At 48.0% G+C, this 20,606-nt stretch overlaps 2 protein-coding genes across 2 annotated transcripts; one reads left to right on the forward strand and one right to left on the reverse strand.

Moving 5' to 3' along the window:
* Nucleotides 1-113: 113 nt before the first annotated feature.
* kics2 (KICSTOR subunit 2) lies at nucleotides 114-3,343 on the forward strand. Its single transcript, XM_047022669.1, has 3 exons — nucleotides 114-1,350; nucleotides 1,695-1,983; nucleotides 2,123-3,343. The coding sequence occupies exons 1-3, from the start codon at nucleotides 1,110-1,112 to the stop codon at nucleotides 2,940-2,942; spliced, it is 1,350 nt and encodes a 449-aa protein (XP_046878625.1). The 5' UTR covers nucleotides 114-1,109; the 3' UTR covers nucleotides 2,943-3,343.
* A 505-nt stretch (nucleotides 3,344-3,848) lies between these two features.
* On the reverse strand, nucleotides 3,849-19,488 carry srgap1b (SLIT-ROBO Rho GTPase activating protein 1b). Its single transcript, XM_047022668.1, has 23 exons — nucleotides 18,913-19,488; nucleotides 14,286-14,481; nucleotides 14,127-14,181; nucleotides 13,922-14,029; nucleotides 12,850-12,912; nucleotides 12,331-12,522; nucleotides 12,078-12,206; nucleotides 11,734-11,955; nucleotides 11,491-11,592; nucleotides 10,731-10,928; nucleotides 10,333-10,417; nucleotides 10,194-10,221; nucleotides 10,024-10,057; nucleotides 9,830-9,890; nucleotides 9,657-9,734; nucleotides 9,440-9,574; nucleotides 8,381-8,486; nucleotides 7,723-7,947; nucleotides 7,377-7,456; nucleotides 6,785-6,965; nucleotides 6,391-6,531; nucleotides 5,924-6,266; nucleotides 3,849-5,836 (listed from the first exon to the last, which is right to left on the reverse strand). Exons 1-23 carry the CDS (start codon nucleotides 18,977-18,979, stop codon nucleotides 5,414-5,416), a joined length of 3,252 nt encoding a protein of 1,083 aa, XP_046878624.1. The 5' UTR covers nucleotides 18,980-19,488; the 3' UTR covers nucleotides 3,849-5,413.
* Between the last annotated feature and the right edge of the window lie 1,118 nt (nucleotides 19,489-20,606).

Below are 20,606 nucleotides of genomic sequence, written 5' to 3' on the forward strand. Positions count from 1 at the left end.
GGGCGATAGTGTTTCAGTCACGCCCGCTCCTCCTAAGGGCCTCTCCTCTCCAGATCGCCTATGATAAAATTAACAGTCCCTGAAATGTTTGCTATTCGAAAACTATAAATAGACAGCCACCTAGAGTTACTTATTGTGCATATATGTGACCCGTGTCTTGTAGATTTTTGCAGTATGATTATGCTTTATTTGGAAACGATTGGTTGCTCATGTAGTGAATCATCTTGTTTAAACAAATAATTAACAGTAATTGATTTATCAGCATCTATCAGTCGGTTTGAACTTTGTCGTTTCTTGGAATGTACACGTTTACCAGGACATAAGTGTTCAAAACTTCTTGTTAGTTTCTAGATACTAAATTGGATTTAGTGCGATAAAACTGTTTTAGACAAGAAAATGGCTCATCTGATCAAATGTGTCGTAAAGGACGGCAAGAGTTTTGTTTTATGTATTTAGTGTGCGAACCATATACTTACAGAGGAACTTTTTGGTGGAAAGATCGTTTGGTCCCCACTGCCCAACATGGCTTTTGCATCACAAGGCGTTGCAATGGCACATCTTAATTTGATAAAGATTCTCCTTAAGTTGGTAAGTAATCCTAGGAAACCTTTAAATGTAATTAGTGTTGTAATAATAATAGTAACATCGGTGTTGAGAACATGTGTATTCATAGAGCAAACCATGGGAGCAAAGCTGCTTCGTATGTTATCCTCACGAGGGCGCTATAAGTAAAATAAGCGTAGTTGTACTACAGTATTATGTACCTCAGACTTTCCGTAGTGTTGCCAAGAGTAGCAACATGGCAGGTGCAAGGGCTTGAGAGCTACATAGCTACGCGTAAATCATCCCTAAATAATCATGTCCGTGAGCGTTAACCTCCTGCATTATCATATTCTTCTTACAGGTTATATCATTATATATTGTCATTACGTTTAGACTGAAATGATGGTGCCAACGATGCTGGTTTCCCTAAAAAGCATCGGTCATCGGCCTCTCCTGCTAGAACTTGTTAAGCTAGCCAACCTTAGTGTAGGTAGCCGGTTGGCTAGCTAGCTCCCAAATTGTCAACATTGATTCTGGGCTGACTGTAAATCTGCTCATCCTGAACCATGACTGATGCGCCGCGAGAGGAGGAGTTGCAGCCGGTGCCGCGCGAACGGGCGATTCTGGAAAGTTTCTTCACGCAGCTTGGCATGTTCTCCTTTGACCGTGCTAAGGACTACGTGGAGAAGGAGAAGGACAACAGTAAGAGTGCAGGGGCTATCTGGGCAGCTCTGCTCGCAGCCCTCGCCCACTTGGCTGTGGCGGAGAAGGCCTACCACAACATGACATTCCTCGGACAAAAGCTGGGTAGGTTTAAATTTTTTTAGACGTACTAAGGCTTTTAAAGGTTTGACAGTCCCAGGGACACTAAACCTGAACTGTACAAAGTGCCCTGTTCGATCATGATCATTTGCACTCGATCATAACCTTCTAGTTCATAATGACTTAACAGACGTTTTGTTTCAAATGTAGCCCATGTGTTGCGATCTTAAACAGCAGATGGCGTTACAACCCTAAACAGAAGATCCAATGGCACACAGTGTTCTCCATTTACACATTGCGAGAATTTTTGGTGATCTCTAAGACCTTTTTCTCTACATTGTGAGTTTGGTCTAAATCTATTGGGTGGGGGGGGGTCTTTTTCCATGCAGGCGGGCAGTCGTTTTTCAGTCGTAAAGACTCCATCCGTACAATCTACACGTCTCTCTACAACGAGCTGAGGAAGGTGGTGACCACAGGGCGCCACGCCCAGCCTGGTATAGCCCCCTACTTAGAAGACCTGCCATCACACCTGTCAGAGCAGCTGTGCCACTTTGCTCAGGCACGCATGGAGATGGCAGACCTGTATGAGAAGATGCACTCGCTGGGCAGCCAGAAGAACATTAACTCAGAGGAGCTTGTTACAGCCCTGGAGGTGGTACTGCAGAAGTACAGTTCCAGGTGTGTGTGTGTGTGTGTGTGTGTGTGTGGAGGAGAAGGAGGGGGTTCAGTTATTTAGCTGCCTGACACCATCTCTTCCTAGCAAATACCTGTCGTCTTTCTCTTACTGTATTCTATAATGACCCCCCCCTCCTCCCAGATTCCACCACCCGATCCTGGGTCGCTTAGAGGGGGGCTTCCAGACGGAGGTAGATGTGGTGACCCAGCTACTGCGCTGCCAGGCCCAGGTGTCCGAGTGGCACTTTCTGCCTGCCTTACTCAGCCTGCACGGGGCCAGCACCAAGCTGACTGCCTGGGGGCAGCTCTTCCAGCGCCAGAAAGAGACCCGCAAGCATCTGTTTGGGGGCCAGTCTCAGAAGGCCGTGCAGCCACCCCACCTGTACCTGTGGCTGCAGCGTCTGCAGGTGGCTCTGTTGGCCAAGTTCAGCTTCTACTTCCACGAGGCGCTGAGCCGCCAGGCAGCCCCTGCCGACATGAGGGCAGCCACCGCCCGCACCACCCCCGACTACCACGGCAAGATCTGCTCCTTCATCCGCAAGCACGACGCCAACAACGTGTCGTTGGTGTTCGACAACCGCGGCTCGGACAGCTTCCAGGGTCACGGCTACCACCACCCACACTCGTACCGCGAGGCGCCCAAGGGGGTGGAGCAGTTCCCCGCCGTGGTGTCTCTGCCCTCTGGGGAGCGGCCTCTCACCCACTGGCCCAACGTCATCATGATGATGGGCGACCGCGCCGGCGAGCTCAACACACTGGACAAGGTGGTTCACTTCTACGACGACAAGGTCCAGAGCACCTACTACCTGACCAGGCCTGAACCCCACTTCACCCTGGTGGTCATCTTCGATGGCAGGAAGTCCGAGAAAGACTCTCACATCACGGCCTTCCTACAGGAGATCTCAGGCTCGCTGAGGAACTCCAAACCCTTCAGCACCCTCAAACCTGGCTCCAAGGGCTGAGCTGTACCCTAGTCTGCAGGACCAGTTAGCACAGATGCTTTCAACCACTAACCTCCGCTTGAATATTTCATTGCCATTTAATTTTAACTTTAATTTAGTTTTTAAGATTTCAATGGTCCAACTGTCTTGTTTGTTAAGCATCAGGCTTCACATTCTTTTGCCAAACTAGTTCCTGGCCAAAGAGAAGCTTCACCTTTTGAATGTGTCCTTGTCACAGAGGACTATTCTGGAACTCTGGCTCTGATTCTAACCCTGTCTTGGATATGCTGCTTTATGCAACTCATGTTGTTTAATATGTAATGTGTGTGTATATAATGTTTACCGTTTTAGGAAAAGCACTTTTAGTTATTAATTGAATTATCAAGTGTTGTGCTGTCAGTAAAATAAATTGTTCAGCAGATTGTCATTTCCGACTACAGTTTGAGAAGTTAAAAAGGTTTGTGTGTGCTAGTATAAATGGGTTGGATGTGTTTGAGTACTTTGTTTCAGAGAACACACTTCCTGCATAATAACCACACCCTTGTAAAAGTTTTATAAAGGACATGTGTTCTTTGCCAGTGCTCTGCATTGAAACAGAACAGTTGAAGAGCCAGGATTACCAGAGTTCAACCTGCCTGGATTCCCTTCAGTCAAGTATCAGCAAGCTCATGTACATCTTAATTAGAAGGCACACAGAACATGGGTGTTAATTTAGCTTTATTTATAATAAATACAACACATCAATACAATCCATTTGGCTATAAGAGCTCATTTTTAGGAAGCTCAAGTTTCAGATACAGCAACACTAACAGACAAAACCATTTTCCTTTATTATCAAACATTCAGAGAAACCTTCCTTTAGTTAAAATGCACCAACATGTTATGATGCTACATGCCAAGTACACAATCCTATACATCAAAGTGCAATGTCACAATGGATTAACTCTATAATTCATAATTCAGTAGTCTACTAAACACTATGATTATTTCATTCTGAGTGCTGCTGCTCTTCGTTCAGTACATGCACGAGTGAATCACAACTCCCCAAAAAGACAAGGGTAAAAAAAAGGCACTTTCACATACACACACACAAACAGATGCACGCACCCTTAGCCCATTTTAGCAACACACGTTCCGTTTCTCTACACATTCGCATCAATCACCCACCCAGTTAAGAGGCCACATTCAGTGTGCTGTTCAAGTGTTTTGGGGTATTAAACACAGCGCCCCATCCTGTTAGCTTACTGTGAATTTAAGGTTATCAAGTGACTTCAGAGTAATAACCAGGTAAACCGTATGACCACACACACACACACACCCTTGCCAATGTGACATGCTTTTTTTTCCAAACAACGCACAGCTGGGCAATCACGCAAACCATCCCCAACCTGCACATGTTTGGCTTTTCATGGCGAGCATGAATAATCCAACATGTTTAATGCCTCTGCACTTTCAAGAGAACAGAACGAAGGCAGGCAGGCAGGGACAGACAGACCAACGTACTCTTTCTCTATCACCCATGCACACACACAGACACACCATTGGGAAAGAATAAGTAATTGTGCACACACACCCATTCCAGAAAAGTTATAGTCCAGGCTCGTATCCACTCTATCACTAAACCACCACCCTGTTTCAACTCCTGTCTGGGTATAGGTCCACAGAACACATGAAGGCTGTTAATCTAGTGAGAGTCATCGCCACTTTAGTGACACCAGAGCCCACTGAACATTCATTAGATTGCTGAACAGTCGTTTAATACTGGAACATTCATTAAATAGCTGAACATTGGTTAAATATGTGAGTTTTGTCAACATTGACCTCAAGAGGCTTTGTTTGAGGCAAAGTGAGTTAGCAGCTGAACCAAGTGATAAAGGACTAAAATAATCACACAGACATCATTCTATCATCCTTACTCTTCCCCACTGTGTGAACCATCCTCACCCCTAACAGGCTTTCACTCTGCAATGACCAATTAAATCACTCACCGTAAACGCAGCAGCCAATCGAAACACACTAAGAATACAGCAGCCTTTCGTGATAGGCCCGCGCTAGCTGAGGAGCCTATCTTTATGACAATACAGTCAACGTTCACGTCACGGAAACTACAGTTCACTGAGGGCAAACTACACTTCCCACGTATCTGACTACATCTTATACACAGGACAGGATTTCTGCCTCAGTTTATTCCTCTACCCCTCCCATTTAGCAGTCCTCTAGCTAACCTTTGATAAATGCTTCGATACATGGAGAAAGTAAACTCCTACACACCTAAGAGTACACACCAACCTGACGACACACATAAATATCATGGCATATCATATCGTATTTCATATCATATATTATATTTTATTATTACTACATAAAACCCTTTTTTCACCTTCCTGTCCTACTGTTTTCTACCCTCATGATTATTAACAGTAAGCAGTACCCTGTTCTCCACTTCTGTCCCAGTTTTGGCCTGGGTCGGCCTGATTCGGCCCTGTTTTCGCTCACATGGTGCAGGACTTGTCCAGTGGTGGGGGCAGAGGGGGGGTGCTGCTCTTGGGGGGGACCAGGGGTTTGGGCCTCAGGGCAGGGGGGCGCAGGGGAGCCCCCATGCGGGCCGCTGCCACAGGCTTGAAGGAGCCCAGAGTGTCAGGGGAGGGGTTGGAGGGCCTGGGGGGTCCAGGGGGAGGCCCAGGGAGGGGGCTGAGGGGGCTTAAAGGGCTGAGGGGGCTGGGGGTACCCGGAGTCCCAGGGGTCCCTGGTGTGCCGGGTGTGCTCGGGGTGCTGTGGGGGCTGGGAGACTCTGAGGAGCAGGCTGTGATGGGGCCATTCTTCACCTGCTCCAGCGTGTCCAGGACCACGTCAGGGGCCGGTCGGCAGCCCTGCCTCTCCAACTGGCGCAGTTCCCCCAGAGTCTCCTCTATGTCCTACGAGGAGACATTCATATTCAATACAAATATGGCACTAATTGAAGTCTACTTATGTTGGAGAATTGTGTGTGTGTGTGTGCGCACCTGTGCCAATGTGTCTGGGTCCAGTGTTCTGGAGCGGTGGGACTCAGTGAAGCTGTGCTGCCCACTGCTGGAGCGGCGGATGGGCGTGTCTTCAGGCCGGCGAAGTGAATCATGTCGGCTCACACTCACCGTTACCGCGGCAGCAGAACGACGCCGGCGCTCCGGGCTATCCAGGGGCGGAGTCATGCCCTGGCCCCGCCCCAGTAACAGCTCACGTGGGCTGAAGTGGCCAGTCACAGGCGGTGAGCTCCTCTCTAGCACCCCTCCATTACCATGACAGTGGCTGTCGCTAGAGCGTCCCAAGGGACGACGGAAAAGACCCTCAGTCCTCTTCCTGCGGTGGCTATTATCGAAAAACACACTTAGTTTGATTAGCTTAGTGCTGGCCCAGAGAGAACAACGCATTAGCTAAGCTTGTTAGCTAGACACATGTGGGCTATGTTTAGCGTGGTAGCGTGCTGTCTGACCTGTTGTAGGCCTCCGGTGGTCTGATGTCAGTGGGGGAGCTCAGGTCGGACCTGGTTCTCTTGTCGTCAGAACCTGAGGTGTTGCCGTTCCCGCTGTCACTGTCGGTTTTCTGACTGAGCGTGTCCGACATCGCGTCAGTCCTACGGCACCAAACAGAGCGTCTAACCAACCAATCAGACCAGTTGTTAATTACCTGTCCATTAGCAAGTGATTAGGTCCTCCCCATCCGTCTATAAACCCATTCATCCACCAGATAATCCATGCTTCTAAAGAAGCGCTCAATCGATCCATAAGGGCTAGAGCAAGCTGTCGGGTTGCTCTCATTAGCAACATCTCATGTGAGAAACGTGTGTGGGTAGTGTGTAGGCAGAGGGTGTGTTGTGGTGAACTTGCCTGTCCTTAAGCACTATGTACTGGTGAGGCACCAGCCCATGAGTCCCGTTGTGTCGCCCCTCCCACCAGTCTTGTGACGCTCTCTGGTAGAGCTGCAGAGACGCGCCCTTCTTAAAGGAGAGCTCTCGTCCAGAACGGCCAACGTAGTCAAACCTGGCAACTGCCTCCACAGCCTCCCCCTCTGAGAAAGACAGAGGCAGAGAGAGAGAGAGAGAGAGAGAGAGAGAGAGAGAGAGAGAGAGAGAGAGAGAGAGAGAGAGGGGGGGGGGAGGGAGAGAGAGAAAAGAGAGTGATAAGAGACGGACAGAATGATAGAGGTGAACTTGTCAATCATCTGTCTCAGAGACACCACCCCCCCAGAGCTCAACCAATAGGGGTGAAGGAGACTTGGGGGGAAATCTTCCCCTTTTTAATCCTTGCTTTCTCTCTGCCTCCACAGAGGAAAAAATCACACACAGCTCACAGCGAGACCCGGAGGAGGTGGGGGGGCTGGTCTCTAAGGCTGCTGTTGCCATGGCGACAGCTCCCAATTGGTTGGATGGGAGAGAGAAGCCCACTGGATGATTGTGTGGGGGTCGGAGGTCAGGCGTACCCTCCTCACTGGTCTGTGTCTCTGTGCCGCCATCCGGTTCTGCATCCTCCAAGGCTCCTGGCTCGCTGAACGGGCTCTCGCTGAGCAGGAGGGAGGGGGGGGGGGGGTTGAGAGAGGTAGAAAAAGAGAGAGGGAGAGAATCGGAAAGTAAGTACCAAATTGCATCAGTCAGCATTACCGCTAGTGCTGGTCTTGCTTGATATTTCACGCTGACGAAAAAGCAAGCTCCGTGAACAGATGGTTAGACAGCTGGCAAGTCAGTCTAAATGTATGGAAACTACAATGGTATATCAATTACTGGCCATTCTGTTAGCAGATGCAGCTTCCTAGATCACGTCAGTCTTACCAGTACTGATCTCCCGTCATGCACTTCTCATAGACTGGCCCCGGCAGCTCCTTGGTGTCCGGGAAGATGTTGTCATTGTGAAGGATGACCGTTTTGACGACCTCATTGACATGTGCCTGGCAGGCCACCTGGTCCAGGGTGTCAGGGGTGGGCAGCAGGGTGGGGCCAAACACTATGGCCAGGTTCCCTGCATCCATCATGTTCTCGTCACTGTACTGGGACAGACTGCACAAGAGGCAGAGGTTAACATCGTTAAATTTCCTTACGACATCACACAAATAAAGTTAAATCTAATCTAATCTATATGCTACATTGCACTCAAGTTTAGCTCTAGGATTCAAATACTGGCAAAATACCCCATTTCAATTGATCTTGTAGCACCAACCAATTGATGTTGCCAGACAAGAATCGGTTTCAGTACATAACACATGCGTATCACACTTTTTTTTCCCTTCTCTCATCCTGTTCACAACTCTGGCTTCACACTCCCGGTGTCTCAGCCTGTGAAGAGGCTTTATAGAGGAGACATGGCATTTGTCCACGCTGTGGATTTACTGTTCACTGTGCTCTCTATACATATGAAACCTGCTTCTGTGGAATGTTTGTGTGTTATACAGCAGATCAAAGCTGGAGATCAGCATTTCGTTCAGTCACTCACTGGTTCAGAAAGGCAAACAGGTACCGCATCACCACCAGAGTAGCCCGTGGGGCTGCCAGTAGAATCTTCCGGATACATTGGGCTCTCTCGTACAGACTCTCTATACCTGTGGACACACACACACAGCAGCTGTCAGTAGTCCCAGGATGCCATGAGGCATTTGCGATCCTGACACATCTTGAAATACAACCTCCCTATGGCGGAAAGAGGAACGCAGCTCTGCCCCCTCGGTGGAACAGCAAGAATCAGTGTGTGTTTCAGAGAGACAATAAGAGACTAAAGCACCCGTAGACAAAGAGACGAAGAGAGCTGGAGTGTGTAGGAGGATGGGCGAGAGAGAAGAAGAAGAAAAAAGGAATGCTCAGAGATTGAGTATGTATTACACATAACACTTGAAGTATTGTTCAATTTATAAAGCCTCTGCTGAAGGGTGTCAGTGAGACGACAGTGCTCATTCACACAGAAGGGAAGTAACAGTGCAGTTATGCAAGGCAACTGATGTACAGTCGGATAACTGTTTTTGAATTCAGTTAAGTGCCATGCTGACTACTGATAAGGTCAGATTCACAAAATGTCAGCCAGTGTCATGGTCAGTCAGAAGATCTTCCCAGCAACAAAATAATAATAAATGCTGTGAGATCTGAAATGCATGCTAATTGACCCCCCTGAGCCTGTAAACACACAGCCCCCATGAGAGTGCTGAACACACACACACACACACACTTCTAAACCACTCTCACCTACCTGCAGTTAGTTGCCCTATCACCTCCACCCCCCCCCCATCCACCCTCCCCCATTAGTCCCAGTCCCCCCTGTGTCCCCATCTCCCTTACTAGTCCCAGTCCCCCCTGTCTCCCCATCTCCCTTACTAGTCCCAGTCCCCCCTGTCTCCCCATCTCCCTTACTAGTCCCAGTCCCCCCTGTCTCCCCATCTCCCTTACTAGTCCCAGTCCCCCCTGTCTCCCCATCTCCCTTATTAGTTCCAGTTCCCCCCCTCTCCCCCATTCCAAGTTAGTCTTAGTCCCCTTCCCACCACATCTAGAATAAAATGTAACTTACGGACACAGGAAATGAGATCATTGAACCTGTCCTTAGGAAAGAGGGGGTTTTCCAGCCCCCGGAAGTAGAGCTTGAGAACGCCCGCCACAGAGTTGATGTCATGGTTACTCTCCTCATCTATCAGAGGGTCATTACCTAGGCAACAGACAGGAAGTCAGTCTACCTTGATCTTGACCAGACAAAACAATTCAGATGTGACCTCACGGTGACCTCTCACCTCTCTCAAAAGAGTTCTTAATGTCATTGACCTCCACCTGTGATCCAGACACCCGGAATATACCCTGGTGTTGAAGACCTGGAGGAACAGAGGCAAAGTGTGAGTGTTGGTTTCTGCCTGTGTGTGTGCATGTGTATGTGTGCGAATGTGTCAGGGGGATAAACATATTTGACCATGGAGGTTTATGTAGCGGATGCAGCTCTCCACCAGTAGAGGAATGGCTTTAGTGGAATCCTACACACAGGAGAAGATTCATACACAGTCAGTTTTATACTAAACTCACAAACAGAAAGATAGACCTACACACACACACACACACACGTGCGCGTACACACACACATAAACCAAAAGCGTATCTAAACTTCACCTGATGTTTGCTATGGGAGTTTTTCCGCCCACGGCTGAAACAGGGATAGAACAAGTGATGATGTGGGTATAAACAGTTTAATTACAAGGAGGAGGGAAAGACATCCTACATTTTTAGTCAGTAAAATAATGTGCTAAGCATATTAAGTGTAAGAAAGCATTCATGCTTACCTGGTGGTGAGCATGTCAGTTATATAGCCTGAAAAACAGACAAAGATAATCATTTAACATTTAACATCAAAAAGAGAACAGCAAAGAGAGAAAGAGTTGCAAAGAGAGAGCGATGGAGAGGACGAGAGATCTATTTTACCCTCTGCCATGGCTTTCTTCAGCAGGTCATGTTTGGCTTGTAATTTGGAGATGAGATTACTGCCTTCCAGATATTCACGGAACTTCTGAAGGTGGCAGACAGAATAAACTTTTATCAACTATACAACCATCAACTCTTATGTGTGAATCACTGCAACTTAATGTGTATGTGTGTGTGTGTATATATACATTACATTTACATTTATGCATTCAGCAGACACTTTTATCTAAAACGACTTCCAAGAGAGAGTTAAGTCCATAGGTCACTGATCATAACAACGAGATAGCCCCAAACGTTGCAGGTAGCCAAACGTTGCAGGTAGCCAAACATGAAGCATACATTGTGAAACCAAAGTCCCAAAGGGAAAAACAATAAGAGCGTGTATATATATATCTTACTGTGAAGTAGAAGAGCTCGGTTTCTTGCTGGTTGGCTCGCCTCTTGGCGAGGCTGGGTTTGTTCAGGTATCCGTCCGACACGCTAGATTTGACCGACTCAGAGGACGGGCTGTGGGTAAAGCTCTGGGACACATCGGAGTCGTCCAGCACCGTCATGTCCTGAAGGGTGGTCAGTGTGGCGCCCCAAGTCTTCTTCACCTGGAAGGTGGGGAGCAGAGCTGGCCTCAGTCACATTGGAAGAGTGATGTGTGTCCTTATGTAGGAATACATGGTCATGTATAAAATGATGCAAATCACATGTTGAAGATTTTTGTGAACATACTTCTGGTCAAATTTGAGTCTGTGAGTGTGTGTTTGTATATGTGCGTGTATGTGTTTGTATCTGTGCGTGTGTGTGTTTGCTGAAGAGACATGCAGAGGCAGCTCATTAATCCGGTCTCCATGAGCGTTCCTGTGCCCTTCAGGGTGAGAGAACAGCTGCCCTCCCACACCACCAGCCTGGCATTACACCAAAACCCTCAAAAATCACTCTGAGACATTCTGAAAATGTAAATGAAACATCTCCAAGACTGGAACCATGCCTAGCAAAATAGCACACACAACAATTCGATCTGGTGGGAAGTTTTATTTTTAGGAGTCTACATCTGCCTCCTCAAGGCCCCTACCCCTTTTCACTCTCCCTCTACCCCCAGCAATTACCACACTAACACAAGTTGTGAAGCCGTGTGTGACTGTAACTGTGTGTGTGTGCGCTTCTCACCTCCTCGTTCTCTATCTTGAGCGTGGCGAGGCGTGTCTGGAGCTGCTGCAGCCGCAGCGTGAGCTCCGCCTGCACCTGCGGCTGAGCGGCGATCTGAGCCACCTGATCGGAGCACAAACACAGAGCACGATTCGAGAGGGAGAGCGTGAGCGCGAAAAAGGAAGGTTTTCACGGGTGTGTGAGATGGTGAGCGAGGAAGACCCCAGTTTTCGTGCGGATCTGTGTGCGTGTGACAGTTCTCACCGTGTCCCCCATGTGGGCCTGGAAGCTCCAGCGAGGTGGGGGGCAGAAGGCGGTGGGGTAGAGGCCCAGCAGGCGCTGTCTATCACGGGCAGGATCCAGGCCTTCCACTGCCCCCTCCAGCACCTCCAGACCTGCCCGTCTGGACGCCTCCACACTCAGCTCTGCTGACAGGTAGGTCCTAAGCGCGCGGCTCAGACTGGAGTGGTACCCCAGGTCACAGCACTGAAACAACATGGATAAATACTTCATGAGGGAGGGACGGAAATAATGGTTATAATCCTATATTTAGAATCATCCAAACGAGAGAAACATGTGTGTTTGAAATTGTGTGTTTATGAACTCACATCTATGATGTCGGGCAGGTCATGGATGTAGTATTTGAACACAGAGGAGTTGGTGGCCTCCAGAGTTAAAAGGTACTCATTCCTCGCTTTCAGTGTCTTCAGCTTGTTCTCGGAGTACTTTGCCTTCCTCTGGGGAGAGGAAGATGGAGAGATAGAGGGAAGAAGAGAAAGGGGAATGAGTTGCTGGGTCAGGGCTGCTGTACGTACGAAATGCACTCCGTTTCTGAGACATGTCCCTCTGGGGTATCCATACCTTCTCCCTCATCTTCTCCATCTTGCGGGCGGCGTTACGTCTCTGGTGGCGCTCCTCTATCCGCAGGCCGAACACAGGCTCCACCCCTCCGCTCGACCCCGTCTTGACACGCCCCTCCTGGCGCTCCGCTTCTCGGAGTTTCGTCTCGGCGTTCAGCGTCTCCGCGTGATACATGTGGTACGTCTTCATCACCTAGCAACCACAATCCCTTACAGCTTCACCTGAACAAACTCGGCAAACATTCGACCTGCCCTGGTTGCATGAACGTCTAGCTGTCAACTCAAACTGTTTTAGGGTCTTTATTTATTCACAACAAAGGCTTTTAAGGCAAGGAACCGTGGCAGAACTAAACTCAACAGTCATGTTGTTGTTAGTCAGCACATTTCCCCATCTAAACAGAAGTGACAAGGAAGCTTTTGTTGGAGCGATGAAAAATATGGTGAAGGAGCTTTACAAACTCCCCTGAGTTCCAGAACTTAAAGAAAGAGTGAAAAAGCTCCTGGTGAGGATGCCACTCACGGTGTAAAGCTCGTTGAGGAGCTTCATGAGGTCCTCCTGAAGCTGGAAGGTGATCTCTTTACTCTGGAAGAGGTGGAAGGAAAAGATAGAGAACAGGTGGAGGAAAGGAGAGGAACAGAGGATGTGCCAGAAAAGAATAGGATGAAGAGAGAGAGAGGGCAAAGAGGAAGGAATGAATAAGCAAAGTGGAGAAGAGAGGTGAGGTGAATACCACTAACAGTTATGTGGACAGCCTGTGAGAATATTCACACAGGCAGTAACTAATAGCACCGTCATCCCATCGATGAACTGAGCTGAAAAGGTGGCCAGGTAAATAAATGGAGCCATCCTTGAACAAACAGAAGGATTCATAAATTACCCAGCGTGTGGCTCTGCAGCTTGCATACAGACATGGCTTGGATGGGCTCTTCATGTATTAAACAGAGCCGGCTCGGTTTGGGAAGGATTTATGTGACTATGTGGCATGCATTAATATTGCATTGTGCTAAATGACTGTGGAATCCCAGAATGGATGATTCCTGCTCCCTCACGGCACCCTCGTGAGATAGACCAGCTGAGCCTGTCACCATGACCACCATCCTGTCAGCGTTGTCATGGTCACCAGGCTGTCTCCAACTGGGCTGGCTCACACAAGGTGGTCGTCCAACTGTCCTTGTTTGCACGTACCAATCAGGGGTTTCATAAGCAGTTATAAGATAGATACATGGGCTGACAGAGCTTGCAAGTCTCTCTGTACTTTAGATATCATGAATAATACAAGACCCGGATAGAGATTAATAATGAACGCACTATACTAAACTTGGAGGTGTGTGCACGTGTGTGTGTTTGTATAATTTGTTAAACTCTGTACCACGTTTCTTGAAGTACACAACGGAATATAATGCCTTAGCTTTTCATTAGAAACAATCTCATTTTTTCTTATAGCTCTCCTCCCAAATTCAGTTAACTTCAACAGTATCGAGCATTCTGCTTTAGACTCAGACTTCACCAGACCAGGTGAACTCTGACCCAGAGTGGGGCAGTCGTGACCTGTGACCCATGATAGATGGAAGGCTGTGATTAGCTCGCTCACCCTCTTAAGCAGGCGGGCGGAGTCATCACTGATGTGTGTTAGGCGAGTGATGACGTTGTTCAGGTAGAGATCACTGAGAGTAGCATGGTCCTTACTCTCTCTCCTCACCTGAAAAGAGAGAGAGAGAGACATACACGTCCTGATTGAAGACAATCACGTTTCAGGCTAGTCCAGGGTACAAAGACATACATACACAGCACTTTACCTGGTTCAATAGCAGGTACCAACAGTTGACTGGAGATAGCAGGTTCTGGTCTTTTCTACGAGAGAGCAGAGGATTGGTCAATGTCACCTTACCCTTCATGCCAGCAATCCAAAACTATGCACCGCATATCTCTCACACTCAAAGATCGCGGTCCCTTACTTGTACTGTTGGTGGTCCTTGGTACTGCGTGTCTTGGCCATGAACCTCTCGGCCAGTTTCTCCAAGTTTCTAGAATACTCTGTCTCAATCTCTGCCTTCTTCCTGAAGAAGTCCTGAAGATCCTGAAGCAGCTGGACCCTCATCTCAGTCTGCTGCTCCAGACACCTCTGCTGCTCCACCAACTGTGCCCGCACATCTACACACACACACACACACACACACACACACACACACACGCGCACGGGGGCAGACATGCAAACACACATACACCCACACACAGATGTCATTAACAATCCAGACTGCATAACAGACAATATGCGCTTGTTATGGAAAGACACCCACATAAAGAGACTGCATTAATTCGGTGTATATACACTCACATACAGTACATATCTTTAATGGCATAAACACATCCTGTAGTCACACCACACAGCAGACATCTTTACACAGATACAGAAGGGAGCTTCATCCACAGAACGTGGCTAAGAGCAGCACTAGACATGGCAGCCATTTTGCCTCGGGAAGCTCACCACACATCGACCATCACATGTGCAAATAATAGGCGCAAACACACACGCACACACGATTTTTGCTGAGGCTACAGGCCACCATGGTGTTCTATGTGGGATCACAATGAAGCATATCTCTGCAAGTGTGTTCACAAGTGTGTGTGTCTGCATATCTATCTGTTTGTGTGTGTGTGCTTGTGCGTTTGGCAGATCTGAGCTCTGTCTTCACCTTCCTCATCACATGGTTCACACACACAGTGTGTGGTTGCCAAGACAACAGGTAGTGGAGTGGAGAAGGTCCCCTGGGGATTGGTTGGTGTGTAGTCGAATGCTCGTGTGTGTGTGTGTGTGTGTTTGAGAGGGAGAAAAAGAGAGACAGGGAATCACAGCATGGAAGACAGGAAAAGATAAGGAGAAAACAGAGAGAGAACAGGGAGAGGGTGAGGTAAAGGCAGCCAGACAGACAGAGAGAGAGAGAGAAGAGAGGGATGGAGGGAGAGGTGGGGGTTATCATTGTGGATTCACTACCAGTTCTCTGCGTTCCCTCCTGCAGCAGAGTGTCAGATAGCCTCGACGCTCTAAAACAGCACAACCAGTGAAGCGTTCCCTGCCATGCTGACTGGCTGTATGGGTTTTTCTGATAGAGTGTTTGTGCATTTTTTTCAAGTGTCTGTGTGTGTGTGTGTGTGTGTGTGTGTGTGTGTGTGTGTGTGTGTCCATGAGAGCAGTGTCTTCTTTAATGCTATTGTGGCCAAAGGATGTTGGCCAAGGTGACTCCTTAGAGACAGACTCTCCACAATTGTAATTATGGTAGAGAGGGACCGAGAGAGAGATGGAGTGACTGGGGAACAGACAGTGAGAAAAACGAAATGACAAAAAGACACACTAGCAAGAGAGAAAAACAACACATTTGCTAAAGGAGACATTTGGATTTGAAACGGAGAACTCCAATTTAGGATTGTTGTATTTAGGATGTTTGTACCATGGGTGTTGTTGCTATTTCTTTCTTGGAAACAGTCTCTTCCCACAACTAGCTCCTGGATCAGCAGGAATCAGTCATCTGCCTGTGGAGGGATGACTAACCTTCATTTCACGGTGCCTCCACTATGGAAGGTCACAGAAGCACACTGGGGTGTAGAGGAACCTTTCCAGGCTTCTGCTGATGCCAATATCCTGAGCTCACCTTGAATCCAATTATATCAACGTAGTTGACAGCCAGAGCAGATTAATAAATATGTTTAAAAAGTGTAATTGAAATTATCATAACCAGAAGTGGTTTTAAATATTCTTTGTTGTTGTTGACAGACAGAGGCTGTGCTTCTCCTTTCTCCTCATGGGCTCTTGTCTCCATGGAGAGAGCATGTGTGGTTCCACTGTGTAACTAAGGAGGTGACTAATGTAAGTTAACACTCCACTAAGCTCCAGGACCTGGGTGGATTCTGGTGGACCAGTCTGACCCTGGACTTTCCCCAGGATAGACTTTTACATGAAGACATCACACAACTGGAACATACAAAGTAACACACAAAGCTCAAAGTAACACACAAAGCTAAATTGTATGTTTGCATTCATATTTCACTGCTCAACAGGAAGAGGAAGACGATTTTGCCCTCTGAATGGGCCGTTTCCATGACAACCAGGGGCCAAGGACACAAGGGGCGGACATCCACTGGATGTTCAAGCAAAACAAACAAACACCTTTACTGATATTACATGTGTGGTGCTATCCACGTAATGCTTATTTACACCTCTAACTCACTTCAGTCACACACTTATTTCCCCGCCTCCATTCCCCCCCCTATTCCCGTACACCTCCTTGCCTCTCCCCCCCCCCTCTCCCAGGTATGCAGATGGGAGGTCAGTATTCACACACATGCAGACGCACGCAGAAACAAGGCTGCAGCACAGTTCCCACTCCCTCCCTCCCTCTCTTTCGTTCCCTCTCTCCATACCCCTACCTCTCCCTCCTTGTCTCTGTCCCCATCTCTCATCTCTCCCCACCCTCTCTCTCTCTCCTGATCTCCTTCCTCCTCTCCATCATTTCCCATTGCAAAGCCCCATTTTCCCCTTTCATTTAAATGTATAATCCAGGCTTAGATAATGCCAGGCAACATGTTCAGGCATAATAGATGTTGCATATAACAATCATGTCTTTGCTAAGACATAATTTTGCTGACTAACACAGACCACAGTTCACGGCACCTGAGGCAAGATCAGCTCGAACCACCTACAGTCTACGAGCTCCACACCCTCAACAACACATCACAAGAGAAGCCCCACCCCCCTATACATTCTCACAAGCCAATCAGAGGCCAGCCAGAGAGAGGCAGACTACAAACCCACATAGTTACAGCGCAGATCCATACATTTACCTCAGACAGCAGAAGAGAGGGCACAGCAGTAGTAGAGCTGTGCTTAGTGTGATCTAAGTGGTCATTATAATGCAGGGCATCCCCAAGTGTGTTTTGGCTAGAAGCCAGGGCAGAGTGAACAGTGACACACACACACACACACACTAAAGCACTCCAGTACTCTCCATTACTTCTAATCACTCAAAGTCAGTGTGTCGATTCAAAGGACCAACGTGTGTATGTGTGTGTGTGTGCTTACATTTCATATGGACCAGGTCCAGGGAATAGCGTGTCATACTGTGTGATGCAGTGACAGAAAGAGCACAGCTGGAGTGTGGGTATGGGCTGAGAGAAAGCATCCGCTTGTAGGGATTCTAACGGCCATGATTTCGATTTCAAAAGGATAACACATTCACGCACACGCACACATTCCTCAATCCTAATGTGCTGTTAAAACACAAACCAGCCATCGTTCCACCCTCCCTTGACATGAGTAAAGCAGGCTATTTCCTATGCAAAGGACGAAGATCACCTTCCTGTGAAAAAGAGCTTGCCATTTCCTCGTATGAGATAAGTGTACGTGTGGGCGGGTGCGGGTAAGTGACATTGAATATGTGGGCACGGAAGAGAGACCATCTGAACCTAATAGAAACAGAGAGAATGTCAGAGAGACCATAAGAGGGTACAGTGAGACCCTCCTACACATAGTTCCCCATCATGCTATAGAGAGACCTCTCCCACTGCCAGTGATACAATACCAAGCCAGCCATCTTGGTTGATCACTCTTTTTCACAGCTCTCACCACGCCTGACAGAAACTGGGTCTGTCTCCAGCGTCATTCCTGACCAGTCAGAACTAACCAGGTATTCCCCCATCTTCTGCTGCAGTCTCTCCCCCCACCCCCTCCCCCATCCCCACCCCCAAGGTGCTGTGTAGGGGCGTATGTGTGTGAAAAGGGAGTTACCATGGTTAAGGACTATGGTTACATCAGTGTGCATTGAATCCCTGACAACGGAGGAGTGGGCAGACATGAGATCTATTCTGTCTGTCTGTCCTAACGTCAATCCTGGAACACTCCTACTGATTAGAGATGAGCTGTCATGATGGACTCCTCTGCCAGACACACACACACACACATTCACCTACACAGACAGACAGACAGACAGACAGACAGACAGACAAACACATCAGGGAGCCTGCTGCAGTCACAGCCCCAGAGGAATACAAATAGAGATGGTATACACACACACACAGGCGTGGGTTCCACACACAGAAACCACTACTCTGTATACATGCTGTAATTGGCAAACACCCTCGCTCCCACATGGCTGAGAGAGATCAAAGGCTCTGCAGAACCCCCCCCACCCCCTCCCATCCCCTCCCACCCCCCTCCAAGCGCCGTGCAGAACTCAGGATGAACCCTGAAATACTGACGTCTCACGGCAAGGTGTCATCCTCCATACACATCCATTCGCGAACAAGCTTAGTGAGGGGCAGAATTCATGGAGTACAGGCAGCCAGGTGTGGTGTGTGTAAGAGTGTTGTGCATGTGTGTGTGTGTGTGTGTGATTCGGTGCGTAAGCGTGTGCAAGGGTCTGTGTGAGGGGGTAGTGTGAGTGGAGGGTATAGGTGGGGATGGGTGTAGGTGTGTTTTAGGGGGATAGTGAGAACAGGTGTGTGTGTATGTGCATGTAAGTTTGTGTGTCAGAGAGTGGGTGTGACCATGTCATGCCAATGGGATAGAGCTCTAGTAAATATGGATCATACCTTTCACCTGGCTCTCATATTCCGCGATTATCTCTTTGTCCTTCTTGCTTTTGCTTGGGTTCGACATGTTGGCGTAATAACGATGATCAATCCGATGAACAGGCTTAAACCTTTAGTCCTCTTCGTGTCTACGCTGCCTGAGGCGTCATTGCCAATAACTACAGGTTACATACTACTAAATGCATCCACTGCCGCAACAACAGAATTGTTGTCGATTCCCGCTCGGGGACAGTGGTCCACGCTCAATCAGCTAGTAGCAGCTGCTTCACGCCGTTAGAAACAGACAGGTCCATTGAAGGTCGCAATACACGGACTATCAATAGGTAGGTAGAACAGATCTCCCATTAGAAAGCTCAAAATGCGTGGGGAGCGGCTGCACGCAAAGACAGACACCAACGCACACACACCGGTTTGCGGTAAAGACCGGGCACACACCCACTAGTTAATCCAGTGGACCACACACACACAAACACATTAAATACAGAGCAGAGCACGCGCTCCCTCCCTCGCCGGGTGCCTTCGGTGCTGGTTCGTCCTGGTGTATGTGCGCTAACCCCGTAGTAACCTTTACGCACTCACTATGTACTCCACTCTATTGAAATCAAATGCCGGGGGGGAGAGGGTGGGACTAGAGGGCGGAATCACTGGAAAGATTGACAGCCAGTATAACCACTTGTCTCGTTTTGTGGTTCGGTCATAGAAAGCATCGATGTCGTGCTTAATTGGTTGTCTGGGCCCATTAGAACCGTGTCAAACTGTTAATTATTGATTTGTTACATTTGCATGATCACGTGCTGTATAAATAAAATTGACTATGGAAGGACCTTTTGACGCTTAGTAGAATGCCTCCGAGCAGACAACTCGGAAACTGTACAACAGTGTACATATTTGTTAAGTGTGGCGCTCTAGGCTTTGCTAGATGAAAATAACTCCCTAACAGCAGGACTAAACAGGAATCCTGTGCTCCATTTCAATTCTTTAAAACGTATCCGTTCTTCCTCCCATATTCCTGATCTTAATCTGACATGAAGGGAAGGAAGGAGGGATTCATTTTAGCATTCAATTTGGCAGTGGCTGGGGCCTCGCAATTCAACACTATAGGCTACATGAGTTTCAACTAAAAGCCATTAAGCCTTATTGGACAACAGCAGATGCTTACCTCATTCAAGACTGTTTACACTACGTAGGCCTAACTCATTTAGTTAACTATTAGTTATTTACAGTTACAGTTATTGTGCAGTTAAAAGATGATCCACCTTTGGCATCCCAATCCAAAATAAATGCTGGATGCAGGAGGTGTGCCACCTACTGCCTCTATGCAGGAGGTGTGCCACCTACTGCCTCTATGCAGTACCTGCAGAGTAGAAGTATAAGGAAGTAGTATAACTAGTTATCTCTGTCCTGTCTGTGATGAAAACAATTTGATTTTAATTGCAACATTAAAGAAGGCCTTACTGACGGACGCTGGACTGCACGGATGGTCTGAAGTAGCATCATTTAAGTGTTTACACCCGGTGTGATTGAAGGAAATCCTTCAAGTTTGCCCCACAACTAACTGAGCATGCACAGCTACACTGCTGCCACCAGATGACAGCAACATCTATGATTTGGCTCCACTATACAGTAGGAGGCGAATGTGGGACAGGTCTCTCTAGATCCATCTCTTTCACCTTTCCTTCTCTCTCTTCGTGTCT

The sequence above is a fragment of the Hypomesus transpacificus genome, chromosome 7 (assembly GCF_021917145.1).
Source record: "Hypomesus transpacificus isolate Combined female chromosome 7, fHypTra1, whole genome shotgun sequence".
Classification (NCBI taxonomy): Eukaryota; Metazoa; Chordata; class Actinopteri; order Osmeriformes; family Osmeridae; genus Hypomesus; species Hypomesus transpacificus.